This window comes from Stegostoma tigrinum, chromosome 8, assembly GCF_030684315.1.
Source record: "Stegostoma tigrinum isolate sSteTig4 chromosome 8, sSteTig4.hap1, whole genome shotgun sequence".
NCBI classification, from domain to species: Eukaryota; Metazoa; Chordata; class Chondrichthyes; order Orectolobiformes; family Stegostomatidae; genus Stegostoma; species Stegostoma tigrinum.
In genome coordinates this window covers 86,685,883-86,698,998 of record NC_081361.1, presented here as the reverse complement: position 1 = coordinate 86,698,998, position 13,116 = coordinate 86,685,883, and the positions used below count along the sequence as shown (strand labels likewise).

The following is a 13,116-nucleotide window of genomic DNA, read 5'->3' as shown; positions in this document are numbered from 1 at the left end:
TGGTGATTATGAACAATGATTAATTGGTTAAAAATTATGATCTTGAACATAAACACATCACTTCGATCATTCTAAATTTAACTTGCACTTTAATAATTTGCTGTGGATTTCAAATTTCTTAAAACACACACCATTATTGGGGAAATGGATAGGGTAGGTGCTGAAAGTTTGGGGCATCTAAAACATGGGGCTTTAACTCAGAATAGTATTTTGGTCATTTAGAACTGTGGTGAAGATTTTGTTTTCAAAGGGTTGGAATTCTCCACCCCTGAGATGTGATGGATTACTCATTGTTAAATTTTTTTTCAAGGCAACAAAAGATGGATCTTTGACCTGGAGGGATGATGGGATACCCAAGTGGGGGAGAAGGAGGTGTGTTAAGATTGAAGATCAGCTGTGATGATATTGAAGCACGGTGAAGGGGCCATGTGGTCCAATTCTCCTACTTCTTAGGTTCACCAGAGGTTGAAAAACATTCCAGTTGATGGAGGAAGTAGCAATTATTTAAGTAGTTTCTGCTATCTCTTGAATTAATCCCTTCTTTCTAAGCCTATAATCTAAATGCAAAATACTTTGGATACTGGACATGTGAAGTAAGAACAGAAATGGGGGAGATGTTGTCAGGGATTTGCAGATGCTGGTTAGATTATCCCAGATTTTACCCTGCCCTTCCAGTATCACTGCTTTGAGGCTGATCCAGCTCTTTTTTTTTTTCTGATGAGTAGTGACACCCAGAGTATTGATAACGAGGATGTTGGCAGTGCTGCTGTTGAAAACCAGAAAAATCAATGAGCTCTCTGTTTGTTTGAAATTTGTCAGCTTGAATCTGTATGTTATCCAAGTTCTGCTGCAGGAGTGATTTTTTAAGTGTGGGTGCTATATAGTCTTTGGAAATTGCTATCACTGATTTTACTCTTGGGAACAGAGTACACCTTGCATCCTGTTGATGCAAAGTGCATTTTTTCCCCGAGGTCTGCAGAATATCTACTTAAGTGTTTTTTTTTTAAATTACCCTGGTATTTCTAACCAAACTGTTCAGACATGTTATTACACACCTCTGGAACAGGTGGGACTTGAACCCAGGCCTCCTCTCTCAGGGCTAGGGACACTACCACTCCACCTCGAAGGCCCTTCTACTTGAGTGGTAACCTATCCCATTTATTGTGATCAGATATGCGAACCTGTGGTCTGTAAATAACCAGCATTCTGTATATCACGAGCGCATGCTGAAATAGATTGCTGAGTGAGCATTTGCTAGCCTTATGCCCCCCTTGCTAGATAAGCACTGTCTCATATGCCAGTCTGTCCCCTTCTATGTTCTACTGAGATGATATTTGAATTTGCCGTCTCATTATATGTACATTGAGTAATGAGTCACAAAGCAGTCAACCCACACGTGAAGTTCTAACAGGCTATATTATAACAGGTTATAACTCTGCATATCAGCTTTCTAAACTGTTGTGTGAGCTCTTTCTTTTGCGGAAAGCCAAGACTGAAATCTCAATCAAAACAGGAACAGGTGTAAGATGCTTAGTTTAGTACAGAAATCACTGAGCGAATCACTGTTTATATAGTGTCACACAATAAGTAGCAATTATTTAAGTAGTTTCTGCTATCTCTTGGATTAATCCCTTTCTTTCTAAGCCTATAATCTAAATGCAAAATACTTTCGATACTGGACATCTGAAGTAAGAACAGAAATGTTGTGTGAGCTCTTACTTTTGTAGAAGGCCAAGACTGAAGTAGAAAAAATACAAGTGTAAAATCTTTACTCTGAGTGTGAATTCACTTCAGTAAAGCTGTTAGAAACTGATTTGCATTTCTGCAAAGTGCTGACAGTTTCTCTGATGGTTAATAAGCTCACTGTCCATTAAGTTAAGAATGTGCTGGAGAGAGAAAATCTCTCTGCACTTTGCTCCAAGGGTCTCCACAATCGATCAAAAGTTATTGCATTTTATTGTTTGCACAAAAGACTGTTTAAAGTCTGGGTATGTTTCACAGTTCAAGAACTAGAGCACAGCAACACCTGGATCTTCTCCTGTTGCAGGTTAGGACAGAGTGTGACTTGGAGGGAAGCTTGTATTCCTGCTACCCTTGCTCTTCCAGATATGATGAGGTTGTAGGTTTGGGAAGTGCTGTCTAAGGAGTCATGGCAAGTTGCTCCAAGACATTTTGTAGATGATGTACAGACTACTGCCACTGGTGGAGGGGCTGAATGATGGTTGGTAATGGGACCTGCCCTGAGAAATGGATATATCTGCGATGGGTAGTTTGGAGAAGATGTGGCCAAATAGTTGCTTCTCTCACAACGGGTCCACTCTGGCGAATGTGACATTTAGCCAGTTCAGTCAGCACTTGCGCTGCAAAGCGATCTTTGGTGATGGGTATTGAAGTTGCCCATCTAGGGAACATTTTGTACTCTAACTTGGAGCAACAAGAGTAGCTAAACGGGCCGTCTTCAGGTTGTCGCATCCCCACAAAGCATTGAGTTTTGTTATATTGTGAAATAAAATGGGAATAGTAATGCAATGTGCCCTATGTCATTGCAACCCCCCTTACATGTGCACGCATACACTCACCCCCTCCTGCTCACATGATAAAGAGCACTGAGCTGGAGGAGGACCATACATAATAAAAATGTTCCTCTATCCACTGAGCCAGAGATGCAGTTCTCCACACTAGCGCACTCATCGCTCTCTAATGCACTGTCTTACTAATTCGGATTAATTTATGTAGAGCCTGCCTGAAATCAATTAAGTTATGAAAAAGACCAGTAAAACTAATCTTCCATGAAACCACAAGTTGAAGTCATTTGTCTCTTTCCTTTCTAAATCAAACTGCTGTACGTTGACTTTGTAATCACCTGAAAACTGTGGGCAATTCATAAAATGAGACCTAAGTAGCTCCTCTATCAAGAGGATCAATTCTGGCACCGGTTTGAGTATTTTAGACATGCTTCCTGATTACTAATCTTAAAATTATGCTGGAGTGCAGGGAGATGATGCATTTTAAATTTAGGTTTGGCTGCTTAATGTTCTCTCAACTTTTAGAGGAAGAATTTCTGAATTTCTGAGCAGAATATATTGTTTGGACAAGCTAAGCAAGGTGCAGTACAGTTAATGCTGTGATGATTTTAAATCTTTGAATACTTTAAATATTGTTTTGGTTCCGGCATCCAAATTGATTTTTGCCCCAGTAGTATTCAGGCACAGAGAATTTTGGGGACTGAGATTCTTGGAGTCCGCATTGGAAATGAGGAACTCCCTGCGGACAGTGTCGAATTGATGGAGAGCTGCATTGTTTACATCCCTCTGTATACTTAAAATGCAGCCTTTTACTATGTGAAAGGGACAATATAGCAATAATACCCAAAGGTGATTCATAGGAGCATTATAAAACAAAAAAAGGTGCAATGCAACAAAAGGAAATATTCAGCCAGATATTCAGAAAACTTAAGTGTCATAGAGTTTTTATCAGCATGGAAAGAGGCCCTTTAGTCCATCATGCCTGTGTTGTTCATCAGACATCCATCTATTCGAATCCTGTTTCCTACCACTCGGTCCATAGCCTTGTATGCGATGACATTTCAAATGGTCATCTAAATAGTTATTCAGGTGTATTGACAATTCCTGCCTCTACCATGCTTTCAGACAATGGGTTCAAGTATCCGCAACCACTAAGTGAATTTTCTTTCTCTCCAATCTCTTCTAAATCTCCAGCTGCTTGCGTTATAACTGTACTCCCTAGTTATTGATCCCTTCACTACAGAGAGAAGTTACTTCCTCTCGACTGTCTATGCCCCTTTGGAACTTTGTACACCATAGAGAGAGGGATTAAATCAAGAGATTGGGTTGAAGCGGCTGTAGGTGTGGCAACCAATGATGGAATAATCGAAATGAGGAGGGGTAGGGTGCTCAAGAGACCAGAATTAAAGGAGCTAAGAGTATGATACGAAGGCTATGTGAAGGAGTGAGGATATTGAGGAATTTGGAAAAAGGATCAGATGTTTTGTGAACCAGTGTAGGTCAGCAAACTAGAGTGTTGGGTGATGGGGACCTGATGTGAGTTAAGATATGGGGAGTAGAGTTTTGGTGACCTCAAGTTTGCAAAGTATAGAATGAGCGGCAGGCCAGGAATGACACCAGAATTGGAATAGTCCACTCCGAAGGCAACCAAGCCCTGAATGAGAATTTCAGCAGATGAGCCGAACTGGTGACATCTAGTGGTGATATGGAGGTAGAAATAGGAAAAGAGGAGGTGAGAATCTCCTTTCTTCTGAATGTGACACCAGAACTGCAATAAGACTGGATGAATGTCTGTTTCCAGGAGGGTCGAATCAGCAGCTTGGAATGGGATCTGAAAACAATTACTATAGTTTTCCCACTATTTATTTGGAAGAAATTTCTAGTTGTCTCGTACTAGGTGTGTGATGAGCAATCTGATAATTGAGCAACAGCAGAAGATTGAGAGGTAATGGCAATCGTGTAAACTAACCCTTTTCCTTTAGATGATATTGCTGAGGAGCAGTGTGTAGACTGGGAATAGGAGAGCACTAAGCATAAATTTCTGGGAGACACCAGACATAATGGTTTGGCAACAAGAAGAGAAGCGATTTCAAGTTATTCTGTTGCTATGCAAATTGATCAGAATGGGACCAAGTGAGTGCTTTCCCATCTACTGGACACAGGAGAAGTGTGGAAGGTGGTGGCAAGGTTAACCGTTTTGTAGGCTGCAGACAGATCGAGAAAGAAAATGGTAACTTTGTCGCAGTCATTTAGGCTATCACAGAACAGGATCAGGACTATTCTGAAATTCCAGGTTTTAAACTGAATAAGATGTAGGACGAAAGCAGTGCCAGTCAGTTACCTAACTCCTTTGAACATTGTTCTTCAAGCAATTTTGGGATGACATTCCTGCTTCTAGAAATGCATTAACTCATGTAAATTGTTTTTTTTTTAAAACTTGGGAGCATTTCCACCCCTTTAAGCAAAAATCAAATGCTTGATTGAGTCAAATAATTTTTGATTTTGATGCAATGTCTGCTTTAAGCTAATTTCAAAATTAAATTCGGACCTTTCATTGGAAAGAGAATACGCAATGCTTTAAAGCCATGTCTGTTCTCTGATTTAAAATTAGTGATGTGGAAATGTTGCATTAGTACTGTAGTGGAGGATAGATTCCAGTTAATTTAATCCCATTCTTTATAAAGCTAAGGAAAGTCAATTGTACAAATTTGAATGATGGAGTTGTCAAGTGGTTCAGAGGCATTATCCTATTTTTAAACTGGCTGTGTGTCAAAAATCATTCCGTTTCCTAACTGCATCAATTCAAATAATGCCTTGTGTAGATCCAGTGACCTATGTGAAGACATAATGCAACCTACATTTACAGTGGGGAAAAAATCTTGCTCTGTAACTTATTTTAAAATTATACATTTTGCATAAAGGCAGATTGCTCATATTCAAAAATGCTTTTATGGAATTTGCTTCCTTTTCAGAATGTTTTAATAATGGGTTAATTTGCCCTAATAAAGCGCTGATGGAGTTGCTCAGCTGATGAGGGAAGTGCGAAGAGAAGGATCAATTACTTCATTGTGACAGCATGAGGAGGCACACCTTCCATTATTAAATATAGATGTTGTCCCATTAGATTCCATTTCAACTGATTTATATTTTTGATTGAAAAGGGAATGCAACATTTACCTGTGAGGTCTTGACAGCCCTCCATTATCACAGCTAGAAGAAAGATCAAAGGAAATAAACCAACAGTAAACATAATGCCTCCCATTCTTTGGCCCTGTTAATTTCGCCTCTCGAATGTAGCTGATGGCAAGACTCAAGTGGGCCAAGTAGGCTCTTTCTGTGATTGGAAAGCTCTCGAACTTTAAAAGCAAAGTACTGTGGATTGTGGAGATCTGAAAGAAAAACAAAGTGCTGAAAAACCTCAGCAGATTTAGCAGCATCTGTGGAAAGAAAAACAGATTTAATGTTTCTGTTTCCTTTGACTTTTCAGAAGTGATTTGGACGCTGTGAAAGTGATTATTTTTAAATGAGTTGTATCTCTTCATCCATGTCTGGTTTCAGTATATGGACCACTTTATACATATTTTTCTAATTAGTCTCATCAATGAAGTTATTAAGCACCTCTGGAGCAGGTAGGACTTGAACCTGGGTGTCCTGGCTCAGAGGAACAGATACTTTTAAGAATGCTATAGGAGTAAGCTATTCAACACTTTGCAACTAATTTGCCATTCAATTTGATCATGATTAATCAAACTTTTTCACTAAGGTCACTGTGTCTTGTGTCCCCATGGTTGGGAATTGCAGGCCGGATTTCAGAGGCTGGTGCAGGTCTTTTTTGTGTGAACAAAACCACTGTCTAGGAAATTACAATTTACATAGAAATTCCTTTGTTTTATCCAGGTAATACTGCTTTGCATGTTTCTTGATTCTTTTAGCATTTCCTATTTCATGAGAGAATAGTTAAAACAGTGGGTACGCTTCAAAAGGAGTGAAACTGCCAGTTAGCAAAGTCAATACAGCAGTGAAATGCATAAGTAGATCACCTGTTTGGTTAGTTATTGCTTCTTTAGAGTTAGTTACTTCCTTGCTCTTATTTGGGAACGATCAATTACTTAATCATGACAGCATGAGGAGGCACACCTTCCATTATTAAAGATGGATGTTGTCCCATTAGACTCCATTTCAACTAATTTATATTTTTGGTTGAAAAGGGAATGCCGCATTAATCTGCGGTCTTCACAGCCCTCCATTATCTCAGCTGGAAGAAAGATCAAAGGAAAAAACCAACTTTATTACTGTTAACATCCAACTGAGAGTGGATAACATATTGGCATGACATCTTATCGGAAATGCAGCATCTCTGACTGACTGTGGTAGTACTTTAATCCTGTAGTGTCAAACTATGCCAGGAGTTTAAACTAGAGTGACACCAGCATGGGAACCCGAGCAGGGAGACAGGAGGGAGAAACAGATAGGAGCAAAAGGCAAAAGTCATAAGCAAAAATGGAAAGCGGAAGAAATGAGGGCCATAAACAAGTGGGTAAAATAAAGCTAAGATAACTCGCAAAGTTTAAAAAAAAAAAGTCTAAGGGCTTTGTTGAGCATTCATATTAAGGTGGATGAATTTAAAATACAAATAGATATAAACAGTTAAGATGAATTTGTGATTATGGGAGGCATGGCTGCAGGGTGATCAAGGATGGGAAATGAACATTCAGGCATAGCCAATATTTAAGGACAGACAAAAACAAAAGGTTGGTAAGCATTGTGAGTAAGGGAGGAAATCGGAATGTGGAATCTGTATTTATTGATTTCATTTATTCTCATGTGTACTGAAATACAGCAAAACACTTTGTTTAACAGAGGTACAGACAGGTCATTGTAAGTAACGGATGTACAGATCAAAAAGACTTGGAGGCAGACAGGTTACATTGCACAGGGCGTGTGCTAGGGGAAATCAAAGTTAGCAAGATCAGTTATTTGACATGAGAGTTCATTCATCAATCTAATAACAGTCTGGAAGAAGCTATTCCTGAACCTGCTTGAGCGTGTGTTCAGGCTTCTGTACCTTCTGCTCAACTGAAGAGTTGTAGGAGGTCATTACAGGGGTGCGATGGGTATTTGTTGGCAGCCTTTCTGCGGCAGTGAGCCATGTAAATAGAGTCCATGGATGGAAGGTTAGCTTCCGTGATGGTCAGGGCTGTGCACACCACCTTCTGCAGTTTCTTACGATCTTGGGCAGAGCAGTTGCTATACCAGGCCATTATGTATCCAGACAATGTGCTTTAGGTGGTGCATCTGTGGAAATTGGTGAGGGATCTTGGGGATATGCCAAATTTCCTGAGAGCCTGAGAAAGAAGAAGCATTGTTGCCTCCTTGACTGTTGTATCTATGTGGGAAGTCCAGGATAGGTTGTCCGTTATCATTGCTGCAAGGAACTTAGTGTTCTTCATCCCCTCTACCTTGGTTCCATTAGTGTCTTCCTTCCTTTTTGATGTCAATGATCAGTTCTTTAGTTTTGCAGACGTTGAGAGACAGATGGTGCAATGAAAACAATGTGACCAAACCCCCTCTCTGTCTCCTGTAGTTTGACTCATCATCATTAAATATTCATCCCACCACAGTGGTGTCAACAGCGAACTTGTGGATGGCGTTCATTCGTAATTTGGCAATATAGTCATGTGTGTATACAGGATGTACAACAGGGGGCTGAGGACGCATCCTTGGGCTCTCCCAGTGTTGAGTGTTATAGTGGAGGAAGTGCAGTTACCAGTCCTCACTAATTGTGGCCAATGGGTCAGAAAGTTGAGGATCCAGTTGCAGAGGGTGGAGCTGAGACCAAGGTCATGTGGTGATGATAAGAAACATCAAAGGGCAGAAAACATCGAAGCTTATCTATAAGCTTCCAAATAATAATGGAGATATAAGGCATGGTGTTCCAGAGGGAATCAGATGCGTGCAATACAGGTATAATGTAAAGATGGACAGCTTTAATTTGCATATAGTTGGGACAAACCAAACTATGATATCTAAGGCTGCTGTCAAATAGCCAGGACCTGACAGTCTACATCCCAGAATACTAAAAGAAGTGGCCCTGAAAATATTGGATGCATTGGTGGTCATCTTCCAAAATTCTATAGATACTGGAGTCGTTCCAACAAACTTAGAGGATGGTAAACATAACCCCACTACTGAAAATGGGAGCGAGAGGAAAACTGACCAGTAATCTCAATATCAGTATGGGGATAATGCTAGATTCTAATATATATGATTTCAACTTTTGGAAAGCATTAATGGGCTTGTACAAAGCCAGCATAGGTTTATGAAAGGCAAATCATGATGAACAAATCTACTGCAATTTTTCAGAGTAGATCTGGTAGAATAGATAGGGAAGGACATGTGGGTTCAGTGTATTTGGATTTTCAGAAGAATTTTATAAAAGTATCTTGTAGAGGTTAATGGACTATGTTTAAAGCATTTGGGTTAAGGGGTAATGTATTCGCATGAATTGAGAATTAGTTGACAGAAAGGAAACAGAATGGGAATCAAAGATCTCTTTATCAGTAGCAACCAACACGCATTGGGGTACCACCAGGATTAGTTCTTGGATCCCAGCTATTTATGATAAGCATAAATGATTTGAATGAGGAAACCGCATGTAATATTTCTGTTTGCACGCAAAACTGGGATGCATTTTGAGGAACCAAAACACAAGCTGCTGGAAAAGCTCAGCAGGTCTGGCAGCATTTGTGAAGAAAAAAAAATCAGTTAACATTTGCAGCATCCACAGTTCTTTTGGTTTTTACTGAGTTTTTAAGAAGGTGAAAGGGACTCTGATGAAATGAATGAGCAAACATATGGCTAAATGAGAAGTTACTCACTTGGCTGTGAATAAACAGAAAGGTATATTATTTTGTGGCGTATTGGGAAGTTGATGTCCAAAGGGATCTGGGCATCCTTGTACACTAGTCAATGAAAGTAGACTGAAAGCAATTAGAAGCCAAAATGGTTTATCAATCTTCATTGTAGAAGCAGCAATTTCTTAGCTCAGTTGTACAGGGCCTTGGTGAGACCACACCTGTGGCATTATGTACAATTTTGGTGTCCCTACCAAAGAAAGGCAGAGAGGGGTTGCTTTGGAAGTTCTGATGGGGCTGATACCAAGGTGATAAGAAGTGATCATTTTGTTTGGACCTTGTGTTCACTTGAGTTTAGAGGGATGAGAGAGGACCTGATTGAGATGTATAACATTGTAACAGGTCTGGACAGACTAGATGCAGAGAGGATGGTTTCCCCTTGTTGTGGAGTCTAGAGCCAAAAGGCACTGTCTCAGGGTACAGGGTAGACCATTTAGTATTGAGATGAAGAAAAATTTATTCACTCAAGGGGTAGTGAATTCTGTACCACAAAGCTGTGGAGGCTAATTCACTGAATATACTGAAGAAAAAAGGAGTTTTTTTTAAGAGTCTAAACCTATCTGGTTGCTCAACTTTAGAGGGAATGTTGATCAAGGGGTCATAAGAGAAAGTGGGAAGATGGCATTAAGCTAGAGGATCACACTGAATGGTTGAAAAGTCTAGAGGCTGATAGGCTGCTGCCCCTTGGTTTCTGTTTATAGCCAGAGTCCATTGCCTCTTGAGGGACCATTTGAAAGTTGCAACGGTCAGACATATGTTCAAAACCTGGCCTGCTGTTATTTTTGTTTCATCTCCGCAGTTCAAAACTATATTTCCCTTGATCATTGACAAGGGGGAATTGAGGGAAGAGAGGTAAGTGTTATCCTAGACACCATGGCAACGTTTAATTTGAAGTGAGTTGATCATGTCAGTCACTACCTTTGGGTCTCATCTGGTCCAGGGATTATAAAAATTTTTGCTAAGTCCCTCTTATGTTATAAACACTCTGCAGACTCTAAGATGAGTGTTTTTTTCCCCTCTGTATAAAATGTTATTATTGATTTCAAATTCAGCTCACTTTGGACTTTCTGTTTGCTGTCCCAATTTTGCATTCTGGGAGAATTTTGTTTTGCTTTACTTTTGGGTAAAGTAGTTTCATAGGATTGTTACTTCATATGTAAAATTTGCAATGTAACATATAGGAAACAAATTTTATTAACATTTTGATTTCCTTCGGGAAGTCTATGGGAGTCTGCTGGTGTTCAGGGAACCCTTCAAGTAGCAATGCATTGGCGTAATAGCTATAGTGCTAAATAAATCCGATGTGCATCCAGAAACACAACCTTGGTTACTGCCATTCAGCAGGTTTATAACTCGATAGGGAGTTTGGGAAAGGACGTAAACTAGTGATTAGTTTGTGAGGCTTATTTATACATAATAGCTTCTGCATTTAGAGACAGCAGAAGTAGAGCTCCATTTTATAAATTTGCAAGACAGCATCCTTAAGAGTGAAGTACTGAAAAGGCTATACAGTCTGAAATTAATATTTAAACTTCATTCTTTTTTGTAAACTAGTATGGGGGGTCCGTGGTAATCTACATCTAGAAGACCTATCATATATATAAATCTCATTCAGAAAAAATGCAAGGGCAAGATTTAATCTTCAAAAGTAGATGTTTAAAGAATTCTAAGTATGTAAAATGTAAACAGTATTGTGAAGAATTCAAGAGAATCTCTCTTTCTTTAAAATAAAGTCCAGTAGTTGTAAGGAATTTGGTTCAACTTGTATTCTTGACTGAAATGGTCTGTTGGGATTGTTGATTTGAGCTAGATTCTGGATCTAAGTACAGTTATCCTTAACAGTTAAATGGTAAGATTGTTGAAGAGCTCTGAAATTAATGATCCAAATTAATCTCCACTAAAGTTAATTATGTTTCCTTAATCAGTTGGGTTTGACAACTCTGATAGTTTAGCCCTGATGACACTAAAGGGACTAATGTTTTGAAAGACAAATGCCTTTTATTTTATAAATAACAGGAATAGATAAATGGCTGCAATGAATACTATGAAGATGATTGCTTTTGCTTTTAATTTCAGGTTGTTGCATTAACCTTGTTTTAGAACAAATTATAGCAACATAGAAGTAGTGTAAAAGCAATTTGCTCATGGGGCTAGTCAGATGATACATAAAAACAAATGTAAACAATTTCAATTCTAGATATTTGTAAAAGACATAGAAACACATGTACAATAGCACAGGTGGAATCTGTGGAAAATTTGGCTGTTTGCATTTCAAATCTTAAGCATTCTATTGTAACATTTTCTCGTTTCTGCAGTATTTTGCATCCTTTCCACAATTGTCATAATTTCATATCGAAACCAAGTTTGATGTAAAATCCTGATAACCAGAAATGTACATATAAATGAGAATGTTTAATTAATAAGTATGATCAAAGGCTTCAATGCAGTCACCTTTTTATATTCTTTTACCTACTCTCTTCATCCAGGTTTGCTCAATGGGCCCTAATAAATGAATCTGTTGGGAACGGTAACATGCGAATTGTTTCTCACCTGTTACTGATGATGACTATTGTCAGTGTTAATTATTTGCTATGATACATATTCCAGAAGTCTTTGGATGAATTGCACTAATGTTGTGAGAAGCATTTTTAGTTCGCAAAGAGACCTGCTAGAAAATACAGTTGGTGCAATTGTTTACATTTCTTATTCTATAATAGGCAAATTTATACAGCGGATCGAAAAGTAGACCATCTTGAAGAGGAGCTACTTTTGAATAAAGAGCCCAATCGAGGAAGACTGAAGACTGAAGAAACTTGCTCGCTCAATAGTGTTTTTCATAATTTAGGAATGAGCAATGGGCGAGGTGGTGATAGATGTATGCCATCTAGTCCATTTCTTCCTGATAATCAGACCTTGGAAGCAAATGAAGAGATGTTGACCTCAAGCCTGTTGGAAGATGACATGCCTGAAGGAATGTTTGAAATGCCTGAGGAAACTGAAGCAGAGGATTATGCTCTGTCCAGTGGTAGGTAACAACAAAAGTAATTACATCTCCAGAGATAATGGGAACTGCAGATGCTGGAGAATCTCAGTTAACAAAGTGTGGAGCTGGATGAACACAGCAGGTCAAGCAGCATCTTAGGAGCACAAAAGCTGACGTTTCAGGCCTTGATCCGTTGAAGGGTCTAGGCCCGAAACTTCAGCTTTTGTGCTCCTAAGATGCTGCTTGGCCTGTGTTCATCCAGCTCCACACTTTGCTAATTACATCTCCATTTTGTTTTGTTCATTATGCCTCAATTCTAACCTTGGCCATTTTGCAGCTTCTTTCTTGAATTCCTGAAATTGTGTGGGTCCTGTCTTTTGCTTTCCATTTATAACTAAATTTGTCTGTGAACAAGTAAAAGTATTTCTTCATGAAGGGCCTACATTTTAAAATTTTAACTTTTTTAAAAGTAGTGGAAAATTGTCTTTTGACAAAGAAAGCATCCTCTGGTTATGAAATACTGCCAAGCTTTCATTCTTGAAACTCCTCCTCATGGGGTTTTCATTATTGAGTGGTGGAGTAGGCTAGAAATGCTGAATTGCCTACTGCTAGTTTTTCTGCTCCTTGATCATTAACATTCATATCTCTTTACCCACATTAGTTCTGTTCCTGAGAACTGCTGTGAGTGATGAAA

The 13,116-nt window shown here is 39.0% G+C and overlaps 1 protein-coding gene across 6 annotated transcripts in view; it reads left to right on the top strand.

Moving 5' to 3' along the window:
- The window catches only part of btbd8 (BTB domain containing 8), a 94,521-nt gene that overhangs the window by 10,329 nt on the left and 71,076 nt on the right, over positions 1-13,116 (top strand). For 5 of the 6 annotated variants that reach the window (XM_048539153.2, XM_048539156.2, XM_048539152.2 and 2 more), the window contains exon 4: positions 12,157-12,464. In XM_048539153.2, coding sequence (XP_048395110.2) covers positions 12,157-12,464 — 308 coding nt within the window. Of the gene's footprint in view, positions 1-310; positions 373-12,156; positions 12,465-13,116 lie in introns of all 6 variants that reach the window. The other variant, XM_048539157.2, reaches the window with a different exon arrangement.